Source organism: Aythya fuligula, chromosome 29 (genome assembly GCF_009819795.1).
Source record: "Aythya fuligula isolate bAytFul2 chromosome 29, bAytFul2.pri, whole genome shotgun sequence".
NCBI classification, from domain to species: Eukaryota; Metazoa; Chordata; class Aves; order Anseriformes; family Anatidae; genus Aythya; species Aythya fuligula.
Window position 1 is genome coordinate 1,089,679 of NC_045587.1, and position 24,092 is coordinate 1,113,770.

The 24,092-nt window shown below is 61.1% G+C and overlaps 1 protein-coding gene across 2 annotated transcripts; it reads right to left on the reverse strand.

The window, feature by feature from the left end:
• Positions 1–3,673: 3,673 nt before the first annotated feature.
• ASIC1 (acid sensing ion channel subunit 1) lies at positions 3,674–23,192 on the reverse strand. 2 transcript variants are annotated; one of them, XM_032204841.1, is made up of 13 exons: positions 23,072–23,192; positions 22,664–22,778; positions 21,892–22,286; positions 20,806–21,001; positions 7,965–8,115; positions 7,409–7,536; positions 7,167–7,317; positions 7,034–7,090; positions 6,803–6,956; positions 6,631–6,722; positions 6,325–6,404; positions 5,983–6,087; positions 3,674–5,804 (listed from the first exon to the last, which is right to left on the reverse strand). In XM_032204841.1, the coding sequence occupies exons 3-13, from the start codon at positions 22,254–22,256 to the stop codon at positions 5,700–5,702; spliced, it is 1,584 nt and encodes a 527-aa protein (XP_032060732.1). In that variant the 5' UTR covers positions 22,257–22,286; positions 22,664–22,778; positions 23,072–23,192; the 3' UTR covers positions 3,674–5,699. The 2 variants fall into 2 exon arrangements, with proteins under 2 accessions (XP_032060732.1, XP_032060731.1); XM_032204840.1 differs by having other exon boundaries at positions 22,664–23,192.
• Positions 23,193–24,092: the final 900 nt, after the last annotated feature.

Consider the following 24,092-nt stretch of genomic DNA (forward strand, 5'->3'; position numbering starts at 1 on the left):
AATCAGGGGCTGTGGGGAATCACAGAGGGGGTGTCTGGGCAGGGGGGAGCCGCAGTGGGAGCCCCGGGAGCTCTCATCTCTGGGCAAAGCCACCTGCGAGATGGGTTCACAGCTCCGAATTCCTCATCTGGCAGCCGTCAAGCGAGGCTCAGGCGTGCTGGGGGACTCATCCACCTCCCTCAGCCGCCGCCGCACCTCGCTCTGATCCCTCCTGTCCTAGTTTAGCCTGGCTGCTTTCCCCCACAGCCGTCAGCTACTACACAGGGGTTGTCGCTGCCAGTGCTGCTCTGGAGCTGAGGAGGGTTGGGGTGTTGGTCCCATGCTTGCCAGCCCCTACCTGTAATGCTCCCAGTTATAAATCTGTGCCTCTTGCAGGAGATGCTGGTCCCAAAACCTTCCCGTTTTGGGATGTGCTTGGAGGAAGGCGGCTTTGCCTGCCCCAAGGCTGGAGGAATCCAACCTGCAGAAGGGTCAGCAACACCTCTCAGCAGGACGTCTTGGGAAGGAAGCACGTGGAGCATAAATGGGCACGTTTTCATATCATTTATACACATCGGTGTGGTATGGCTAAAAGGCTTTATCCAGGCGGTGATGGGTGCCCTGCAGGTGTACAAAGTTAGCCTTGGGAGCTGCTCGTGGAGTCGTGCAGAATTGTTCTTTGCATGTGGGTGGGTGTGAGTTACGGAGAGACTTGGTGTGCGTTCAGAAAGGGGCTTTCTGAAAGCGATTTTCCAAAGCTGAAGGCAGAAACCTTGTCTCAGCGTACAGGGCTCGAGCCTTGATGCTGTGTGGCTCAAGGGACAAGGAGGGGAATTTGTGGGTGCAGACTGCCGGGCTTCATGGGCTCTGTCCCCTTTGTGCTGTCTGTGTTTGGGGTTGGTTTGCTCCAGTTTAGGCTGAGCAGCTGGGAGCAGGATTCCTGTCTCCATTGACAGTGACCTGGGGTGCTACAGAAAGCGTGATACTGGAATTAAAGGCCACTTTCTGCAAGTATTAGCGTTACGTTCCCCTGCTCCCCAGAGCACTTATCCTTGCGGTTGTTCAGAGAGAAGAGGGACGCAAATCCAGCTAGCATTAATCTGTGAAAAACGCCGAGGGAGCAGTCACACCACAAGTATTAATTAAGCAATTAATGATGACCATGGGTCATTTAGGAGGCTGCCTTGTACAGGGCATGGCGTAGTTGAGCGAGGAAAGAAGCAGGGATATATTTGCACCTTTTCTACCAGATACAGCATTTCCTATCCTCAACGAAAAACACGAAGCTCTGAGCACAGCCATTAACTGTTGTCTCAGCATTCATGTGTCCGTGCAGTTAATTTAATGCCACCTCCGACAGGCTTGGCGCCCAGCTGCCTTATGAAATATTCATGGAGAGGAAAAGCAGTGGAACTTATCTGCTCCATGTTGTTCGGCTGCAACTTTGACTGAGACTTAAAGCCTGGCAGGAGCCTTTGGGGCAGGCTGGAAAGCTGCCTGGCTCTCCTGGGAGGGGACACACGGAGTGAGGGGAAGCGAGGGCTAACCTGAGAAATTCAGAGAGGGAGGTGGGACATGGATTGCTGCTCAGTTTGGCACAGGGATCAGGGGAGCTGCAGGGTCTGGAGAGACCCCCCCCAGTCGCCTCAGCTGGGGATGCGACCGCAGATCCCCGTCCCCAGGGATGCTCCTTTGCCAGTCCTCGGTGTCCCCTGTTTTTAGCTGTCTCATAAGAAACGCAGGGACAAAATATCCCCGGCTTCCCCAGCTCAGTGTCTCCTTACACTTGTCCTTTCTCCTTCCCTCTGCCCTGAGGGTTTGGTTTGTTCCTCCCAGTGGAAACGGCTGGTGAAATGCCACCCCGCGCACCTTCATTTTCCTGCACCTGCTGGCACAAGGCAGCTCCTCTGAAACCTTCCTCCCCAACCCGTATGGCGGTAGCTCCAGGCAGCCGAGCAGCATCCAGGGCTGTGTAATTATATCTCAGCGCCTGTTTCTGCTGGCAGCGTTCGCAAAGAGCAAGTGGTAACCGGGAATTATTGCCAGGGAGGAGAAGAGGTGATGCTATCTCTGCCCGTGGTTATGTGCACGTTGCATGATTAATCCGAGCTCGGGAGGGTTTCAGCAGCCACACGATCCGCAAGGTAAACACAGCAGTGTGCGAGCAGGTGCTTCCCAGCAATCTCAGACCTGGGTGCGTCGCACCTCGTCCTCACGTGGATCGGCAGAGCTGCTTCCTGCGAGGTGTAATTAACTCCTTGTCTTGCGCACAGCGGGAGGCTCGCGCCGCTGCGTGCCTCGCACACCGTGCAGGCTGCCAGCCCCTCGCAGCCCCTGCGTGGTAATCCCCAGCTCAGGCTCCCCATCCCGTATGCTCCGGCGGTGCGTGGATCGTGTGTTTCCTTGGAGCCTCGAGTCAGAAAATGTGCAGCGTGTCCACTTCGTGACCGTGCTGCTCCCGCTGGTGGCCGGCTCCTGGCTGGGCACCCATCCCTCACCTTGCCTCGGCTCCAGGGGTGGGAAGTGCATCAGCTGTGCTGCTTTTGGGGTCCTGGCAACCCCTCTGTGAGGCTGTTCCAGGCTGTGGCTCACCGGCATCGCTTCCAGCAGCAGCAAAACCCTCAGGCAGTCGTGCCGAGGCTGGGGAGGTGCTCATGCAGCGCCAGGCTGTGACGGATGGGTGGCCACCTCCTAGCACAGCCCAGCACGTTAATGGGGAGCCCTGGAAGAGCTGGGGTCACTGCCTGGTCCCTGCAACAGGAGCCATGTGAATGGCACCGAGGAGGAAGCGGGCACGGTCAGCTGCTCTGGCTACTCACAATGTCTGGCTGCAATTAATTTAGGTTCATTAACTCCCTTCTGGGCTTTGCTGTATCATCTTGTTCCTATTCAAAGCCCACCCCGTGGCCTTTGCAGCACCAGCTCTGGCAGAGAAGGACCAGAATAGCAGCGAGTCTCTTCTAGTTTAAATGCAAAACACCCGTCTGCCATTTCCAGGAGCAAGAAGGACGTGGCCGGAGCCAAGCGACCGGGGGGAGTTTGGCATTTTCGTATTCCCTGCCCACTGCCCATTCGCTATTATGCAGCCTCCACAGGGTCCTGAGGGCCCTTTTGAATGCCCAGGACCCGGAATGTTGCTTTTGCTCTTTGCAGCTGGAAATCTGAAGGACAGAAGCTGTGTTTGCACAGGGCTTGTACTACAACTGCTCCTAACTTAGTTAAATTAAAACCAGGTAATATTCGAGCCGGTGACTCATTTCTGCTGAATCTCAGGTAGCTGTCCCAAAGCACAGAAGTGTTAGATTTGTCAAAGATCAGCAGCTGCACGTATGTCAATTCTCCTCCCCCTGCTTGAGAGCAAAAGTCAGCTCCCATCCTCCAGCCCTGAAGCATCCCTCGGGGCACGTTGGCAGCACAGGACCAGGCAGGGATAGCAGGGATGCCGTGTCGGAGATATATAAAGGGGCTCTTTAGTGGGACTCTGTTCAACATCATCTCTGTTGTTGCAGGTATTCATGTGAGCATTTGGAGGCTGTACTGGAAGTCTGGACCAAAGCTTTATCCTTCCCTTTCCCCTTTTGGCTCCAGCATTTCAGGGATGCCTTCAAGAACATCCTGGGATGCTGCCGTCCCCCCCCCCGCCTCCTTGGGGAGCATTTCCTGCAGCTCCGTGAGAGAGAGAGGCTCAGTGCTCGTGAGTTATATCATTCTTTATATCATCGTTAAGAGTAGCAGGTATTGATGTACAATGCATCTGTCATCTTATTGTGCTTCCTATGAAAATGTGTGTACATAGTACAGATACCAGAGAGAATTCAACACTTTATACACTTGAAGGCATTCAGAGATCAGTAACAGAAAAAAAAAATGGCACAAGAACAAGGCCTAAATGCTACGGGATGGGTATCTACACTGATATGATGCATATATAGATATATATATATATATGTACACATATATATATAGTCATATATATTATATATAAGAAATATAAAATGCAGATGGCATAATAGAAACAAACGAAAAAGTGTATGCTTCAACAGGCGAGCATCAAGGTCAAATCCCAGCCCCATCTTTAAAAGCTTTAGTGGGAGAGAACGAAAGAAAATAAATAAATGACGTGAAATGAAACATTAGGAAAAATCCATAAGAAAATTTATGGATGCGGCCGACCTGTCATCTTTGGGTGATCGCTGGATAACAAAGGACTGCCCCCCAGTTCCTAATTTTGGTCAGGAAGCAAATAATAATAATGACAATAAGAAGAACGAAAGCACACCGTAGAAATAATAATTACCAAAAAGACTTATTGCAAAAGCTCTTAAAGATAAGTAGCACTTCAGCCCCGGGAGGGCTTTTGCTTGATGCCAGGGGGCATGGGGGCTGGCAGGGGCTGGGGGAGGCCGATTGCCACTGACCCTGGAGCCAAGTGGCCGTGCGCTCGCGGGCCCGGGGAGCAGAGACTCGGCCAGAGCCGGCCAGCCGGCCCCCGCTGCTGGGAAGGGGCAGCGACAGGAGGAGCAGCGGGGGTCCCAGGCGGCGAGCTGGCGGGCACCCCAAAGGTGCCCGGGGCTCGTGGCCCCCGGGGGTGGCTGCTGTTGGGGCGGGGTGGGAGCCTGCGGTCCCGCAGACCGGAGCACCCTGTGCCGTGGGGTGTCCCTTAAGCCTCCAAACCCTTTTGGTGTTGGGGCTCCTGTGCCCGCCTGGCTGAAGCGGTGCTGAGGGGCTCTGCCTTGTGCCCCTAGCTGAGCCAGGCCAGGAATTGAGGCCAGGAGCTTTCCTTATGCCTTTCTCCCCAAGGATGGCTCTTTTTGGGGCCGCACGGGGTAGCTCCAGGTTCCCTGGGGACACTAGGGACTGCGGGGCAAAGCCCAGGAGAGACAGGCAGGGAGACCACCCCGTGACACAGCCGAGGCAGAGCGACTGGGCAGCGGGGTCTTCGATACCAAAGTGGCACCCCCAGGCTGGGTCCTCCACGGCGCTTGCAGCCACCGGCGAGCTCAGCGGCCGGGCACCGCCGTCCCCAGGGCAGGTGGCCGAGGAAGACGTTTCGGAGAGGTGGAGCTGCCCCGTCTTTGTGCATGTGGAGCAGCCGGGGGTGCCCAGACAGGGTCGTGGTGAGGGTGGGCTGCGGGCCACCGTGGTCCCAGGGGGCAGCGAGGCTCTGCTGGGGCCGATGAACCCGCGGCCGTGCCCGCTGGCCACGCTGCAGGGCTCCGCGGCGATCCCTCCCGCCGGGCGCAGGGCCACCAGCGAGCGCCGGCCGAGGCGTGGGAGCAAAATGGGCATGGAGACGACGGATGGACAGACGGACAGGGCTGTGGATGGAGACCGTGCGGCCGAATGGCTGCTTCTTCTTGGCTTCTGGGTTTCTAGTTAAAAAGGCTGAGGGGAGCCGAAGGGGAGGAGACGGGGAAGGCCCGTGCCCCAGCCCGCTGTGCGTGTCGCTCCCCGCGCCGCGAGGATGGCTGGGCTGGAGCGTCCTCGAGTCTCTGAGCTAGCGGGGCAGGCACGGAGCAGCTGCCGCGGAGGCTGCACGCCAGGTTCGAGCGTGGCCCGAGCCGACCGCCTGGCCCGAAATCCGAGGCCGTCGCTCTTGTCCATGTCCCACTGTGGCGAGGAGCGAGGTCCCCTTGGTGTGTCTCTCCGCTGGCGCTCGCAGGGAGAAGGGCAGCTCTCCGGAGGGCTTTGGTAGCTCAGGTTGTACATCCAGACGTCAGTTAGCAGGTGAAGTCCTCAAAGGTGCCCCGGGCCGGGTGATGAGGTAGGATATTTGCTGCGTACGTCATGCCTGCCGGGTGGCCCCGTATGCTTTCACAGGGATTCTGCGGGGCAGAGAGGCTGGATGGGGTGCTGGGCTCGCCGGCTTCACCCACAACCCTGACGAGTGGGATCCCTGGCTCCCTACAACATCTCTGCCTGCTGCCTCTGCTTTTCCCAGCTAGTTCCCCAAGCAGTGAGCCCACCACCGCCGTGAAACACCGCGGCACGCTCGGCACTTACGTGGCGTTTCACGTCGTCCATGCTCAGCGCGACGCCCTTGTCCGTGTTGTTCCTCTTGTGGTTCTTGCGGCACTTGCCCCGCCGGCACAGCCGGTGCTTTATCACCTGCAAGAGCCACGTTTCAGCTCCACGCAGGCTCACAAACGGCTCTGCCCCGTGTCTAAGGTGCAGGGAATGGCCCAGCACCCCACAGCAGGCTCTGCCAGCCTCAGGGGAATGTGATGCCAAGGGGAGGATGGGGTTGTGCCAGCCCTGGAGGAACAGAGGGGACTGGGGGGGAGCACTTTGGTGTTCCAGCATCTCCTGGGCCCCCTCGCAGCCAGGGATGGCAGAGGTGCTCACCTCATAGGCGTAGTCAAACAGCTCCAGCACAGTGAGGATGCTGGCCCCGATGAAGAGCCCCATCTGCCCTCCAATGTCACCTGGAGAGGGGAGGAAAGGAGAGGAGAGGGAATTCATCAGCGGGGCATGAACCCAGGGTCTGGGGGCAGATGGAGCAAAGAAAGGGCAGAACCCATCACCGCTGTGACCTGGTGGTGTGTCCTGCTCTGTGCCCAAGCTGTCGGCACACCCCGGTGCCTCGGGGCTGGGCTCACAGCACGCAGGACCACGTTGGAGGATGCCCTGACACAGGGCACAGCCACTCACCCAGCAAGCCGGCCACCTCGTACGCCTTCTTCTGCTCGATCGTCTCGTAGTTCAAAGCTTCAAAGAAGATGTCCAGCACCAGGATGTTCTCCCTGCATGGAAAAGAAGCGGCGTCAGGTCGAGGTTTGAGCAAGGGGGGACGCGATGCTGCCCTGTCCTCCTGGGGGGTTACCCGATGTACTGCTCCGACTTGTTGTACTTCTTGGCCAGGTACTTGGCAGAGGCCTTGCTGGGGATTTTCACCATGGAGAGCTCCTTGCCGTAGCGGGTCACGTTGCAGGGCATCTCGCAGACGCAGTACTCGTTGTCCTTCTCCACCAGAAAATCTGGGCAGGGAGAGAGAGGGATGAAGAGAGGGAAAAACCCAACACTCAGCCCCGCTCCGGGGGCCGGGTGGCCTCACCTAAAGCTGGGTCTGCGCACTCCTTGTACTGCTCCGGGGTGCAGTAAGGGGCATCGCCTGGAGGAGAGAGAAAGGATTCCCATGGGACCGTGTCCGAGGGCAGAGGGGCCGGACCCGGCGGCGCGCGGCTCACCCGGCATGTGCACCATGCGGCAGTTGCAGTTCTCCACCAGGTAGCGGGTCTCGCAGTCGATGCGGCAGGCGGTGATGCTGTAGGTGTCGTAAAACTCCGAGTCGCCCGCCACCGCCTTGCAGTCGCCCCAGGGAGGCGGCAGGTAGATGAGCTGGGAGAGGGAAGAAGCCAGGAGTGAGGAGAGGAGCACAGGGTCTAGCCCAGAGGGTGGGAGGAAGCATCCCGGCACCCCCAGCCCCTACCCGCTGCTCCTGGCAGGACACGAAGGTCTGGAAGCCGGGTGCCACCCCGAAGCCCAGCTGGTCGATCAGCGGGGGCTCGTCCTGGCTGTGGATCTGCACCTTGATCCCGGCTTCGAACGAGGTCTCGTCTGCGGCAGAGAGAAGCAGAGAGGGGCTGAACCCGGCTGCCAGAGGGAACGAAACTTCTGCCTGCCACCCTTCCCGTCAGCAAATCCCTTCCTTTGCATGTCCAGCCATCCGTCCATCCCTCTGCTGTGCCTCGTCCTCGTCCCCTCCACCTCTGACCCCTGCAGCCCAGAGCTTGGGGAGAGCAGCAGGGAAAGCGCTCGGCTCTATTTATAAACAAGTGACGGCTGCTTGTCTAAACTGATGGGGGGTTGCCATGGCAAATAGCACAGACAAGGAGGGAAAAGGAAAGCGAAGGACCTGAAGTGGTGAGAAATGGAAGGAGGGAAGAGGAGGGAGCCCGAGGGACGTGGCCCTGCAGCGTGAGGAGCTGGGAGGTGGCTGGGGAGCAGGACAGGAGCTGCTGGCACCCTCTGGGGCGGTGGGTTACCTGTTTCCCCCCACACCGGCAGGTACTCATCCTGCTGAATGTCCAGCATGATCTCCAGGCCGTTGCCGGTGCCCCCCTTCATGGTGATGAGCCGGGGCTTCCCGTCCTGCCCCGCGTTGAAGGTGTAACACTTCCCGTAGCGCGTGAAGACCTGCGGGAGAGAACATGGGGCTGAGGCTGGGGCCCCTCTGCTGACCCCAAACTGCCACCGGCACCGTTGCGCAGAGCTGGGAGGGCACCACCAGCCCCAAAATGCTGCTGGCCCCAACCTAGGGGTATGATCCGACCTGGGATCCTGCCCCACGGGGGGTCTCTCCCCGTTGGAGCTGCCTGCTTTTGCCCCGAGAGAGGAGGAGACACCCGCACCAAGGCAACGGGCACGGGAATGGCACGGGCTCAGCGGAGACGCTTCACAGATTCACAGCACCACAACCCCACAGACCTCACGGCAGCCCCAGATCCCCGAGACGGTGTCGCTCAGCCCCGTGCCCACACCAGCACCTGCCCCGTTCCTTCTCCAGCACCATAGGGGACGGGGCTGGACAGGATCCTCAGCTCCCCACTTCTCAGCTCTCACCTCCGGCTACCGGCACGGCTCCACGCTGCTCAGCTGCTGCCAGCCTGGGCAAGGGGCATTTAGGGCCAACAGGCTGCACGGTGCCAAGCCTAAGAGTGGTGGTGACACAAGGATGGAGGTGCCAGGCACCTTCTCTGCAAGCACAGCCCCGGAGCTGCTCTCCAGTGGGGCCACGCAGCCGGCACCATCCCCGCCACCAGCGAGGTGACTGGGTGCTGGAGGATGGGGTGAAATATCAGCCTGCCCCCATAGCAGCCAGGCAAGGACAGAATCGCTTGCCTGATCTCATACAGTGCTGGCTGGAGCTGCTCCATGCTCCCTTCCCTCTCCTTTTGGGGCCAGAGGACAGGCAGCAAGAGTCCTTTGCTTCTCCCCACCCCGAGCTGCGAACACGGAGCTCACCACACTGAGCAGCCCCGGGTGGTGGGAAGGGTGAGCTGGGGCGAGGAGAAGGAGCAATCGTGGGGCAGGTGAGGGGTAACGGGAGCCGAGCAAGCCAGAGAGCAGGCAGGATATTTGGTGGAGACGACGGTGCCGGGCAAAAGGAGCGTGCTGCCACCCGGGGCTGTGCTGGGGCTACTCACCGCCACGAAGTCGCTGGGGCCGCACCGCTCGCCCCGGTAGCTGCAGCTCAGCAGCATGTCCTCCAGCTGGTGGCAAGTGCGATTAAAAAACACGTACAAATTTAGGGGCTCGTCCTCCTCCCAGGAGCTGGGTTGGGCTGGGGCAAAGCCCAGCTCCATCCCGGGCTCGTAGTCGACCAGGGGCGCCAGGTAGAGCAGGTCCTCGTGGCTGAGCTGCGAGACCCGCACACGGTTGATGTTGCAGAAGGTGACGGCGGGGAAGGTCATCTCGGGGCTGTCCTCCTCGCTGAGCAGCGTGACGTGGTGGTACTCCAGGTAGTAGACGATGCGGTCGGCCACCTGGTAGAGGAAGACGGACAGGGAGAGGAGGAAGGCGAGTGCCCAGAGTGCTTGCCGGGCTCCCAGGCTGCCCTCCACGAAGATGTGGCTCAGCCCGTGCAGCGTGCAGCTGCTGGCAAAGGCCACAAAGTCCGTGGCTGCTCCCACGTCCTCCTCCTCCTCCTCTTCATCCTCCTCCTGCCCGTACAGGAACTCGTCCGCTCCGTCCTCTCCCCTCCTGGCAGCAGGGGCATCTCTTGGTCCTTCCTCGCGGGAGAAGGAAATGGTGCAGAAGATCTGGAGGGGCATTGTCCAGCGTGGGGGTCCTGGTTCTGGGGTGGTCCTGGCCCCTGATCTTCTGGGGGGTCTCCGGCAGTGGCTCGATGTTGTGTAAGGTGGGCGAGAGGGGCTGGGGGAGAGCAGGGAGGGAGGAAGGGGAAAGTTCAGGAAGGAGAAACGGGAAAGGGAAAAGGAGCGAGAGTGCACGCTGATGCGCGGGGAGAAAGCGAGAGCGAGGGGAGAGGAGAGGAGCAGAGGGCTGCTCGGAGGGGACGGAGAGAGGAGGGTATATGAGGAGCGGGGATGAGGAGAGGAGGAGCGAGGGGCGGTTCTGCGGGCTCCCTGGTCCCGGGGGAGCAGCCCGGCTGCGGCTGGCAGGACAGAGCAGAGACGTCTCCGGCTCCAGAAGCGCTGCCGTGCTGGGAGCTCCTGGCGCTGCCCGGGGAAGCCGAGGGGCTGCCAGGTCCCGTGAGGATGGGTGCGTGCAGGGGTGTGCGCAGGCACCCGGTGTGCTGCGTGCTGCATCCTCCGTCCTCCCGGTGGGTCTCGTGGTCCTGGCAGCCTGACCGGCTGCTCCAGCCAGGCACACCCCGCCGAGGCCAGGCTGTTTCCGCAGCCACCATATGCTTGGCTCTCCGTGCTCTCCCTGCTCTTCACCACGGCGGCCGGAGCCTTGCCCAAAACGCCTGCGGCACCGTCCCGCTGCGGTGCCCGTCTGCGTGGTGTCATCGAGAGCGGATGGATGGATGCTGCGGTGTCCCCGAGCTCTCGTGGTGCTCGCCCTGCCCCGGTGGCACCCGTCCCCTTGTGCTCCAAGGTCCGTCGTCCTCCGAGCCGACTCGGATTTGCAGGATTTGGCACTGCCGTGGTTTGGGCGATGACTCCTGCAGAGCCCAGCTGCTGTGCGGTGCATCATCTCGTCCTCCACGTCCCTGCGGGGCACGGGGAGCCACTGTTTCCCCCCGGGGATGGCGTCCAGGCTTTGTGCCGGTGAGCAGGATGGGACCAGGGGACCCGGAGAGGCAGCCCCGAGGTGGGACGGGGGCACGGAGCCAGGGCCGGGTGAATGCCGGGAGCAAAGGCATCCCCCACTGCAGCCCTGCGGCAGCACAGCCCCTTCTTGCGGTTTCGCTTTTTTTCCTGCACTCAGCACTTCGTAAAAGCATCCGATGCGACCACAGAGCAATCTCCAGCCCCATCCCAGCACCGCAGCCGCCGTCGTGGACCCGAGGGGAAGGGGAGTGTCTGAATCCAGGAGGCCTTCGCTGCGCCAGAGCTGGATGGGAGGTTTCTGATGCTCGGGTGTGATGAGCACACCCCAGCCCGCTGCTTCGGCTGCTGTGCCTCCTTCCCCGCACGCACCACGGGGCACGTCGGGGCCCCTCGTCCATGAGCACATCATGGACACGGGCACCCCCAAATCTGCTGAACAAATACAACCAGGAAACTTCTACGGAACGGATGGGAGCCCGGTACAAAGTTATCGGCTCTTCCTGAGAAAGAGGTGCTGGTGAAACGTGCAGGATGCACCCCGAGGACCACTGCCAGGGCAGGGATGACGAGAGGTTAAGGTGTGATAGCACGTGGTCCCCCAAGGGTCTGCCCCGGGGCCCTCCAAGCTTGATATCCCCCAAAAGGGCCCCAAAAGTGTAAGGAGAACGCTGGCAGAGGCGCTGAGCACAAAGCTGGGGATGCTGTCAGTGCCTGGGAGAAGAGGGGGTGACCTTGGGGATGAGTGCCAGAGCCACAGGATGAAATTTCATAAGGCTGGGAGCAAGGTCGAGCCTTTCAGGAGCAACCTGGAGAATCTGAGCTGGAAACTCATCCCGGGAACAGGACTGGGGTCACATCCTGTCCCTTTGCCTTTTTGGTGGAGATGAGCTGCAGCTGCACCATGGGCAGGGCTGGATAAAAGCATCACCTGGGAGGGGGTTTGGGGGCATGGGGCTGGCTCAGCCCTGTGGTGTGAGCAGGGAACAGGCACCAGAGGCTGCTTTTGGCAGGGAATGAGGCTGGCTGAGGTCACGGTGGGATTTGTCACGTCCCTTGGCTATGGGACAGGGAGTTTCAGTGACAATGAGTGGAGGAGGGAGAGGCGAAGAAGGAAAATGGAAGAGAAAGGGTTTGCTTCGCCCTGCTGGTCCCTGATGGTGTGAGCAAGGTGCTAATCTGATCTAATGGCATGGAGGGGGGACTTTTAATGTGTCTTCTCAGGAGCAATTGCAGCAGGGAGAGGGAGGTGCTGTAATGAAAACGCTCCATCATCGGCTGGAGCCATTAACCTGTCGCGCTCGGCTTAACCAGCCTGCGGAGAGCACCAAGGCCGCTTCCCGGAGCCAAGCGCTGCCTGGGCTCCAGTTACCAGAGCCACCACTCAAACTGGGTGACCAGTTGATGGTCCCAGCCAGGAGCACGGTGGCACCGGTGCTTGGGGGACCCCGTCCTGCCCCTACAATTAGGGACAAACCGTGGCCGTGTCCCCGTGCCGCGGGCAGGGGGTCGCTGTCCCAGTTTGCGCGAGTTTTGGAGATGCTGGAGCCAGTCCTTGGGCTCACTCCAGCTCCTCCCGCAGCAGGAGTTATTTTTACCCTCTTTCAGGTAAAGCTTTTGCGGGGGAGAGGGACGGGGGATGCTATAATTAGCTGTGACATCAGCCCCCGTGGCGGCGCGTGCTGGGACGATGCCGCCGTGCCCCGACCTGCGGCTGGGGACCGGGGATGCTCCGTGCCCTTGTCCCCTGCTGCGGTGGGGGCAGCGGGACGGTGGCAGGAGCCTGGTTGTTCCTGGCTCCAGCTCGGCGTTTGGCCGCTGTTTGGGGCGGTTTGGCCCCGCTCTGTGCCTTGCAGCTCATCATGGGCTGGGGAAAGGAGGTTCCCCAGAGCGGGGGAGCACGGAGGCGGCGTGGGGGGGGGGGGGGGGGGGGAGAAGGCAGGAGGGGGATTTGACGGCAGCAACAGCGCATTTCACAGCCTGTCACGCTTTAATGGCAGAGGAGATCAAAGCCGGGATGGAGTTATTCATAGAGATAAACCAATCCCCGAGGAGGCGAGGAGAAAACAACATTGCAAGCTCTGTTATCCCAGGCCTGCAAGCAGCAGCCCGGCCCCGGGGAGGCTGTTGCAGGAGGTGCCCTGGGAGCCAGATCCGCTCGGCTCCGTCCCTGGCAAGGCCTGGCCAAGCTGGGGCTGGGCTGCCTGCACCTTCCCTGGGGGGGTCAATGAGGTTGGATGCAATCCTACAGCACCCAGGAGCAGGATTTGGGGGCGGATGTTTGGTGGGGCAAGCGGGCTGCCGTGCGCCTGTGATGCACCAGAGAGGGGGGGGGGAAAAATTCAGGCCTGCAACATTTTGGGGCAGCTGCAGCTCCCGAATAAGAGGCAGAGTCAGGGCAGCCTTCACGCTGCTCCTGGGCAGAGGAGGCGGGTGAGCAAGGTGGGATTGCCCGGGCGGCCAGGATCTCTGCTGGGACTAATCCTGCCGCACTTATCAGATGCTGCCACCTTGCCTCTGCTTGCACCGTCGGCCAAGCCAGGCGCAGCTTGTGTTATCCGACCCTTTATCCCCCCAGATTAGACGCTTCACAGTGGATTAGCATGTCACATTCTAATGCAGAAAAATTGATGATTAAAAAGGACTTTTTCTCTGTATTATTCCCCACCTCCGCCTCTTCTCCACCCTGTCCCCATGGGCCCAGGCAGTCCAGCCCCAGCTACGCACACCGGGTGATGTGGGAATCCGTTCCTGGCTCGTGCAGGGGATGGGAAAACAAAGGTCCTGTTTTGGGGCCACGCAGGGCTGCTGTGCTCCATCCTGGCTGGTTTTGGTGACAGAGCTCGGGGTGCCTGCAACCAGGACGCTCCCAGTCCCTGCCGGCCCCGTGCCATCCTGCCCGGGGCTGTCGTCTGCAGCCCCAGCATCTGCAGCTCAGGACTTTAATAAAAAGCACATTATGGTGAGTAATGCGCTAAGTGGACTTCATTATGGACCTGGGGCCTCCCTGGCTCCCGTTGTTCCATATCATTTCATATCAGACGAGCCTTATCTCCTCTCCAAACGTTTCCATTTAAACTCCATTAATCTTTCAGAACCTCCCTGGCCCGGCGCTGCTCAGCGCTTCCCAGCCAGCCCTGCCTGATGCCGGGGCTGTCGGCATCGTGGTCCCCTGTGGTCCTGCTGCTGGGGGGGGATCCGGGGGGGCTCCGTGGGTATCCACGGCCGGGCTCCTCTGTGTATCCACCACGATGGCTCCAGCAGCCGCCTTATCCTTCTTGCTGAGGACCCGTTTACGCTCCTATAATTGAAACAGTTTGTAACGCCGAGGGCTCGCTGGGTGATTTACCCATCTGCAGCAGCTCCCGTGCCTTGGAGGGGGGCAGCAGCACCGTGCTGGCTCCTGCCCCACCGGGAGCAGAGGAGGAGGCTGCCGAGGTGCCGCTAATTCTGGAGCCACCGGGATTATTCTCCAGGCGGACACTTATCCGAAAGCCTTCCCGTGTTTCCTGCTGCCTGTGAATTACCCATAAGCAGGTTGCAATTTTTTCCGACATCCTTCACAATTGCTTAGACAGTTCATGCAAACATTCAAGCCGATGTTTTTATTGGTGGTGGTGGGGGGGGTGGAAATTGTATTCTGAGCGGGTTTTCTCGCTGCGTTCGCCTGCTCCAGCTCTGTGCACTGCATGGTTTTCAAATCAAATCTAATCCAAGCAAGGTGGTTACACAGCCCCGGCGTGTGGCTGCTCTGCGTGGGGCTCAGCGCTGCCTTGTGGGGCTACTGGGGCAGCGAGAAGGGGCTTAAAATCCCCCATAAACTGAGGGTGGGGGGAGCCCCTGCCCCAGTGTCCCTGGCTCTGTCTTGGTGCTGGGATCCTGGGCGCAAATGCAGCGGATCCTCCATGCAGGGGGGGAAAAATATTCAAGAGGAAAAAAAAAAAGTTGTAATATCCAAGTGTCAAGGCCTGTATAAATAAATAAGAGCCTGAGATGGTGAGGTGCATCTTGAGTCATGGTTGTTTCGGGAATTGCAGTGATGCCTGCTGCTTCGAGAGCCCCGGCTCTGACCAAACTCTGCAGGTGATAAAACAAAGGCATCTATAAAAAGCCAGATAAATTAAAACTGAGGCAAAAGGCCACGAGACAGTTAATTTCCTGGATCTCCCTGGGGAGATCTCTGCCTCCTGCATGGCTCCAGGTGCTCAGGGGAGCTGCTCCCCCTGCCCCAGGTTGTCCCCGTTTAGCACTGGTGAAAAGGAGAAGCCACCTGGAGAGCTTTCCTGGGCGGATTCTTTGAAATACCCTCGGTCACCGAACGCGCCGTGTGCTCAGCTGCTGCTGCTCAGCTTGGCTCTCAGATAAAGACTGAAGGGAGATAAAGGGGAAATCGTTTGGAAAAAAACAAATTCCATTTTCTGGTGGTGTTTAGGGGTTGTATTTCCAGCCTGTGGCTCCCACGAGGGCTGGTGTCCGGGGTGCGTGTGCCTGGAACTCCGCGGTCGTGGCATCCCTGCTTCCATCGCGGCCAGCCAGATGGTGCTCGAAAGCCTCCTCATCTCTTCCAGCAGCTGAAGATACCATTAAACCTTATTAATAATAATTAATAATTAATTTCCTAATGATTTTGTGTGCAAAGGCATCTCAAGAGGAGCAGGAATAGCCTGGCGGGGCCCCAAAGGTGCATCTGAGGCGCTCGGAGCTCTTGGCACGACACCTCTGGGTGCGCTGGGGTGCGCGAAGGGCTTCGGGTGTGCAAGACAGCTCTGGGGGTGCAAAGTGATTTGGGTGTGCAAAGCAACTTGGGTGTGCAGGGTAACTCTGGCTGTGCAAAGTGCTTTGGGGGTGCGTGATGCCTCCGGCTGCGCAGCGTTCCCGTGCGTGCGTGGTGCACGCTCGCATGTACCCAGCTCTGGGCAGGGCTGTGCACGCTGATGGGGATGGGACGGCTGCGATGCCAGCCCAGGACCTAAATGACCCCCGGCTGGGCCTGCTCCTGCTCCTGCGTGTCCTCCTCTCTCCTCTCCTAATCTCCTGCTGGGGTGAATGGGAGTGATGTTGCTCGGTGCTTACAGGTTCGAGGCGCTAAATGATTTACCTGCTCCGTGGCAGAGCTGCTAACGAACCGGCTGCGAGGCACAGGCACGCGTCAGCCCCTGCTGTGCCATGCCAAGCAATGATGTCCTCTGCCACTTGTTCCTGACCCTCTTCTGCTGCTTTTGGCTCTGCCAAAATCCCAGGGGGTTTGGGGACGCCGCTCCCATGCAGCAACGGGGACTGTCTCGTGCTGTCCTGCTGCAAAATGAGTAAAATGCAACTGGATTCAAGCAAGAGTCGCTCGCTGTGTGTTTTTGTGGGGCGAGTGGAGCCGTGGGTGGCCGAGGGATCCCAAATTCTCCCACCTGCACCCCGCAGGCACCGGTGTCCAGAAGACCTCAGCAAGCACCGAGGAAATGAAGCGGCCAAGGAACAGCGCTCATCGGTGCCTCCGCTCTGCACCCGAGGGCTAAATGGCTCTGGGCTGCTTTCTGGATGATTTCCTTTGAGCGAAATACCGAGATCCTTGAAAGCCTCCTAGCTGGCCGAGTCGGGGTGCTCCTGACCCAGCAAATAGCTGCGGCCCCGGCTGGGGCTGCTCCTCTGCTCCGTCAGCTCCAATTATTCCGCAGCACGCAGCCCGTGTCCCACGCGGTTTGCTTCGCTCGCGTGGCAAGCGATGCGAGCTCCGGGGTCAAACGAAGCCTCTGCTCGTCGGTGCTGATGGCTGGGACAGGAGCTTGCACTGACACAGGCGGGGATGACACCGCCGGGCCCCGGGGACCACGGCTGGGATGCCGGAGGTGAAGCGCCGCTCGGAAACAACAGATAGAGGCGAAGAGTTTCAAATGCTTATAAGTTATTTAGGAGCCCTTGTGCCGCGTTAAGAAGTGATTTACATAAATCAGTTGAATGTTTTACAGCGTTTGTAAATGCATCGGCTTCGTTGGGCACCGTGGGGAGCGCCGCCGGGCTCATTGTGCTGCTGGGGACTGGTCCCAGGCCGGGGGATGATGCTTTTTGGGGTCAGTGGCCGGTCCTGCTGCCCACGCGGTCCCCAGGTTGTTTTTTCCAGAGCTGGATGAGCCCGTGAGGTTTATTTATTAACTCTCTACAGCTCCAGGAAATATCTGGGTATCGGTAATTCCCGCGCCTGGTCTCTCCAGCTGTGTTGGAGATGTTTTTCACTCCGGCTCCATGATTACCCACCAGCGCTTCGCCGCAGGGATGCTGCGCTCACCGCGGGGCTCCGGGCTCGTGACTGCCACGGCCCCGATGCCTGGGTCCTCCGGTGGGTGCTGGGGTCCCCCAGGGCTGAGCGTTGAGGCAGAACCGTGGCTTTGGGATCTGGGGGGGGGGTCAGAAAGGTGCCTTGGGGTTTGGAGGGGCCGTGGGGAGGCTCAGCGGGGTGCAGCGAGATGGTGCTGGGTCCGTTCTCCGTTACAACAGCACCCACGTTGCTCCGCGGGTGGGAGGAAGGAGAGGAGGAGCGTGGCAGGGGGTTGCTGGGGCTGCTCCAGACCTCTCCTGCTCCCTGCCTCGCTCATCCTCCGGGCACTCGTTGTTTCCAGGGCAGAGGATGCAGAAAGCCGATGCAAAAGGCAGCGACATGATCTCCATGTCAGACTCAATTCTCCCGAGTGCCAGCTCAGCCCCGGAGCCTCATGGAAATGGTCCAGAGGTCTTAATCCTCTGCAGTTTTATCTGGGGTGTCCCACGTGCGCTGCCCTAAGGATCCGAGGCCGGGCACGGCTCCCGCGCCCCGAAGCAGCAGGGGGATGGGGATTCAGGGACGTGACTCTCCCCCAGGACAGGCTGGAGGGGTGGAAGATGGGAAAGCTGCAAAATCACATAGCTCTGGGCATGGCTGCCCACGTCACCCCGACCCCAAAAAGGGGCTGAGCAGAGCGTGCGGCACCGTCCCGAGGTTTAATGATGGTTTCATGTGGGACAGCCCCAATTCCCATCCCGTGACCCCTGCCATGCCCCAGACCACACTCCGTGGGGTGAAGAGGAAGGGTATCCTCGTTCTCCCCTTGGTGGAAAGAAAATTAATGGGATTTAGAGCCCAGAGACGGGGCTGCTGTGCAGGGAGCAGATCCACGGGGGAGCGAGCAGCACTCCCGGGGCCTCCACATGGGGAGGGAGGGGAAATGCAAGCGGGGAGCCAGTGGGGCCGTGCATTCCCGCAGAGGAATGAGGGCTCGAACTTATAAATAATGAAGAAGCAGGTGAGAAACATTGATCTCTGCTGCTAATGAGCACGATGGGGAGCACGGCCCCAAAACGGAGGTGAAAGGGAGGCCGATTCCCCCATCCCCAAAAAGGAGCCCTGGAAGGATGCCCTGTGAGCAGCTCTGTGGGGCTCTGGGCATGGCCCCGGTGCTGGGGATGTCCTCACCCCATATCCTTCAGGGATGGAGGCTCTGGGGGGGGTTCAGGGCATGCCCCACACCTTGTGCGTGCCCCACAGGGTTTTAAGGCCGTGCCAGGATTTGGGGGCTGGGGAGAGGAGGCGGCTGCAGCTCCCTGTGCATCCTCCCAGGTCTCCTTCAAGGGCTCAGTCCCCCAAAACCTACCCAAAACCCACCCCCGGAGCATCCCTACATCTATCTACGTGTGGCTGCTGCCCCTCGCAGCACCCCCCCACAGCACGCAGCTGGGTGGCGATGGAGGGGAAGGAGCAAGGTTGGGCCCCCCCGATGTGGCCCGGGGATGACACAGGACAAAAGGGGAGGTGGGAAAAGCCCCCATAACCCCAGGACGGGCTTCCCCTGGCATCCTACACCAGCCCCGCGTGCTGGGGGATCCTGGGCACGTTCCAAGACCCCTCCATGCAGGGGGGCTGCAATGTGCCCCCCCCGGGATGCTCCCAGCATTATGGGGCCACGCAGGCAGCCCTCCCCACATGGGGGGGGACCCTAGGGCTGCCGTGGCCACCCCCCAGCGATGCCCTCCCACTGTCCACCAGTACAAGGGGGGGGGTCAGGACGGCGGGCAGCTCCAGCCCCCTTTATTTTCACCCCGGATATTTCGGTTACGGCCCCAACCCGGGATCTGCATTCTCCGTGTTTCCCCCCGAGCCCTCCCTCCTGCCGGGGACAGATAACGCGGCGGCCGCGGTGCTGGCGGTGGAGCCGCGGCTCTTCCCGTCGCCTCCCGCGCCGGCCAACATCAGCATGCAGCCGGCATCGCCTGGGCGGCCGCGCGCTCCCCGGCTCTCCCCATCACCCCCCGGCTCTCCCCATCGCTCCCCGGTTCTCCCAGTTTCCCCCCCCTGGCTCTCCCCGTTGCCCCCCTGGCTCTCCCTCCAGGCCGCAGCGCTGAAGTTGAACGGTTGGGAAGGGGATGGGTATGGAAAGAGCGAGCTCCATCCCTGCCTGCACGCAGGCAGCTCCCCCCCAGCTTGTGGGGTCTGGGCAGCCCCCAAATCGCCCCCGGCGGGGGTCCCCTCGGGTGCAGCATCTCCTCTGTATCAATAAGGGGGGGCTGTGAGAGCACCTCCTTGGGCATCCCGCTAGCCTGGGTGGTGCAAGGGGCTCCGAAAGAGAGGCAGTGGGATCTGCAGTGGGGGTGACACGGGTGGGGGGACAATGGGACACCATGCAGAGCCAGCAGGGCATGGTGCAGGGATGGTCCCAAGGGTGCCCCGGCACCCACCGGCCTCCCTCGGTGCCACGGGGCCCAGAGCAGTGCCAAGCATGGACAGACACAGCAGGGAAGAGTGTGGCAGCAGGAATTATTAACCTTTAAGACAAACGCCTCTGAAAATGGCCTCAAGCCCCGTCTGGGGACAGGGCAAAGGTTCCTGAAGGGGCTCGGAGGGACGGGGCGGCCGCAGGACCCCGCGTGCGCAGGCGGCGCCGGCCCCAGCCCCGGCACGCACAGCTCTGCCTGCACAAGGCTGCAAGGGGAATCCAAAGAGCAACATAAATATAGCACTGAGCCAGCTTTTTCTAATCAAATCCATTAAATCATCCAAACCTGCTTGCAAGGAATAATCCAGGCAGTAATAATAAACCAGCTGCAAGTCTATTTTGCTTCTCCCGGTCGGAGCGGATGAGGGGAAGCGGGGTATTTGGACCCTAACAGATGGATGGAAGGATGAAGGATGAGTTCCCGAGGATGCTTTGGTGCAGAAAACACCACCAGGGAGGGCCAGGCACCACAACCACCTGGTGACTGCACGTGGGACCTGACCCCCACGGGGGGATCCAGCCCCCTCGGGGCTGCAACTTGCCTCCATTTACCAACCGAACCGCCCAACCGGTAACAACAGAAGGCTGCTCTGTCCAAAGAGCCCGCCGAGGGAATTTACTGCAGATGATTAAAACCACTCTTACGGTGCCGGGACCTGGGCAGGAGCCCTGGGGACACCCAGCCAGCGCCTCGGCACGCTCGGTGGCTTTGTCCTCGCTCAGCACGGGATGCAAGCGGGACATCCCCAGGCCATGCTGGGGACAGGGACGGGGACCCCAAAAGGCGCAGAGCGGCGCATGCCACACCAGAGCCGGCTCACAAAGAGCCACCCCGGTTGCCGAATTTATTAGGCAGCGTCCGAATGGCCAGCACTGTGTAATTCCCAGCTGGACGGGGGAGAGGCAGCCGCGGGGGGATAAAGGCTTTATTGTGCGCTGGAGCTGAGCACCAGTGCGAGCCGCAGCCTCCACGCCGCGCTGTGCCACTGGGACCTGCTTCCCCCGAGGGCCTGGGGGGGCTCCCTTAGGTCCCCGCTGGCCATCTCTGTGCCTCTCCCTGCTTTTCCATCCTCACTGTGCGGTGGTTTCCAGCACAAGGTGTCCAGCCCGGCACGCACAACCCTGCTTGGCAGAGCCTGAGTGATCCCGGGGAGCTTTGCGCATGCAGAAGCACCCTGCACCAGCGCCTCGGGGGCACCCGGACCTCTAAAGCCCAGCACCATCCCCTGGCATCCCCTTAATGCTGCTGCTGCCCATTCTTTCTGAGCCAAAAGGAGGCAGGAATGGTTGCAGGCAGACAAACATCCTCCTCACAAGGTGGATTTGTGGTGCTGGGAGGGGGCCGCAGGGGCACTCACCACTTTGAAGTCTTCAGGGGTGCACTGCTCCCCGCGGAAGAAGCAGGACAGCAACATCTCCCGGATGTCATGGCCAGCCCGGTCATAAAACTCCAGCATGTTGAAAGGTTTGGGCTTGAAGTTTCGGAAGTTTGCCTTGTCCTGCAGGATTTCCATCTGCTTCTCGTCGGCCGTCTGGGTGTCCGGGATCTCGTATCTTAGGGGAAGGAGCAGGCAGAGGCTCAGGCCTGGCTGCAGTGGCTGCTCCCGCTGCCAAAAGTCATTTGGGCTTCACACGAGCTACTTCTGCCCCAACCCCTGGCAAAAGCGCTCTGCCCATGGCGTTTTTTAGAGCTTTCAACAGCACGAACTGGCCCAGAGGTGTGAGATGGGGCGGGAGGATGGGCAAGGAGGAGCTCAACGCATCCAACCATCAGCATCCTTCTCCAAGGGCCACCATGACACCTGCGGCACCAGAGAAGCTTGGCATTGGCAGTGACCATGTACCAAACAGAGCCTGCTTGCCCCCCAAAATCAGTCCTGCAGCACCAGCCCCGTTTCAGGGCAGCCCAGCTGCGTGCTCCATGCTGTTGGTGGCAGGCTGGATGCGGTGGCTGTGCCCCACTAAACGAGCACAGGCAAAGAGCGTGCCTTGATGCCAGCCCTGAGCTCCTGAGGATGTCTTGGCAGCACCACGGAGCTGCTGTGGGCATGGGGATGGGCTGGGATCTCGCCCTGGGTGCTGCACCGTGGGGTCCTGCAGCCCAAGGCATGGCCCCAGCGTGCAGGTGACACTCAGCAGCTTCACCTCCTGGCATTGCTGCACGTGGGGACCGGAGCCAGGCTGGATCCATCCAGGGAAGCTCCAATGTGGGAGCCACGTCCCCAGGAGCAGGAGCAGGACCTGGGATCACCCCGCTCATGGTAGGGCCATGCAGTGGCCGCATCCCTCTGCAGAGCTGAACTAGCTCAGGATCTGCTTCCTCATGGAGGTTAAGGAGATGCCACCTGCACCAGCCACCTTGTGGGCACGTGGGGCACCCGGTGGCACGCTGAGCCGTGGCTGGAGGTGTCCCGCGGGGCCACCCCGGGGCACCCAGCACCCACCTGTTATTGAGCAGGGCGAGGAGCTCGCCGGCGTGGTACAGGTCGTTCTTGGTCACCCGGCTGAAGCGAAACTCGTTGAGGTTGCAGAAGGTGACGGCGGGGAAGGTGAGCCTGGTGGCGGCCACCTCGTCCAGCTTGGTGACGTGCGGGTAGAGGAAGTAGTACTGGATGCGGTTGGTGCAGACCAGGGCGAGCAGCGCCAGCGAGCCCAGGAAGCAGAGCGCCCAGACCACGCGCTTCAGCGACAGCCGCTCGTACGAGAAGATGTGCGAGAGCCCGTGGAGGGTGGAGCTGCTGGCGAAGGCCTGGATGCTCACCGGCTGCCCGCTGTCCACCTCTTCCTCGTCCACCTTCAGGTCCATCATGGTCCGCGCCGGCACCCAGGGGTTGCCACTCTGCCGAGAAGGGAGCCCGTGGGTGCCTGCCGCCACCGCAGCCTCCAGGGTGCTGCCTGGCCCGTGGCATCCCCGGGCAGGGCTGCTGGGGATGCGCCCGGCGGCCCTCGCGTGGGGCAGACGCTTTGCCGTGCCCTGCTCTCCCCCCCGAGCCTCCCTATTTCATCCGTGTCTATTTATTTGGGTGCAGCCCCTCGCATTTCCTCCCCTCCCACCTCCTCTCCGCACTCCCCATCCCACGGCAAGACCCGGGTGCCGAGCCCCACCGGCACCCCACCACAACCACCCTCCTTCCAGCACCCTCCGGGGGCCTTCCACGCATCCCCCGAATGGCACCGGCGCGTCGACAAAGAGAAGAAGGAGTGGGAGATGCAAACCTGGAGTCAGGGCTGGCGGCCGGGGCCGGAGCTGGGCTGGTTCTGCTCCGTGGCTGCCGCCGCTGCGACGCAGGTGCCGGGGCTGGGACGAGCCTCCTCCACCGCTCGCTGCTGGCTGGGGAGATGGCAGCGGGAGAGGCGCAGGCACGGAGGGTGCGAGCAGCAGCACCGAGCCCGGCAGCGGCGGGCGAACCGGAAAAGAAGAGGGGGGGGGGAGAAATAAAAATAGCCTCGGCGGTACCTTGGTGCAAGCGTGGGAGCGGGGATGCGCCGGGGCCTCGCTCAGCGCCGCGCGGGGGGACCGGAGGCGACCATCGGCGGAGAGGAGGCAGCTGATGGGTGCGAGGAGAAAAGAGGGGGAGAAGGGAGGCGAGCGGGAGGCTGCTTCCCTGCCAAACACATGGATACCTCCCCCTGTGGCTATCTGGGAGCTGGTGATTTCTTCAGATGCATAATCCGCATGAAGTCATTGTCTGTGCGCTGGTGGGGCCGGAGGCCGTGGAGGGGTGCCGCAGGCCGGTGGGCAGCGAGGAGGAGGAGGAGGAGGAGGAGGAGGAGGAGAAGGAAGAGGAGGAGGAGGAGGAGGAGGAGGAGGAGAGGCGGAGGAGCGGGGCGCTCCAGCGATTGCAGGCTGCTGGCAGGGGCTGTTGGTGCTGCTGCCGTGTGCATGTGGGTAATGTGTGTGTGCGTGTGCCTGCGTGTGCCGCTCCCATCCCCCAGCGCCTTCCAGCCAGCCTCCAGCTCCCCGCGCCGCCCGAGCCCCCTCCAGACCCCCTACGCAGCCCCGACCCCGCTGCCCCCATCCACGGTCTCCAAAGCCCTCGCGGGCTTCGCCCACGGGTGGCCCCAGCCACCCCAAACAGCAGGGTGGGTGCTGAACACGCGCGTGGCTCCATCCTTTTCTGGAGGACCGGAGGCAGCCGCCTTCCAGCACCTGCTCGGGGTGGCAGCGGGGCTCTGGGGTGCCTTGAGCACCTTCCCCGAGCTCTCTGGGTGCCGCCCTGCTCCTTGCTGCCAGCACGACCCCGGCCAATGCTCGCTGCAGAGGGGACAAAACCCTGCTGGAGGCACTGGGCTCCTGCCCCGTGCAGGGTGTGCTGCCTTTTTCCCAGCCGTTCACCTTCAGCTGCTTCCAAAATCATCAGGAAGGTCCCCAGGGTGCTTCCCCGCTGCCCAGGGCAGGTTGCACAGGGTGCTGGGTGCTCTCCTCCTCCCCACGGTAAAGGAAGAGGGTTTTGGGGTGCTGCCCAGCCAGCGCTGCAGCATCTCCAAGCCCTCTCCACCTCCGTGTCCCCCCTGTGAGCTCCTTGGGGATCTGGGGGTCCCCACAGCCCGAGCTGAGGACGTGCACCCCGCTGCAGACCCCAACCCAGCTGCAGCAGTGCAGGGAGCAGGGGTTGCTGCAGTGGAATGGAAGCGATGGCTCCCA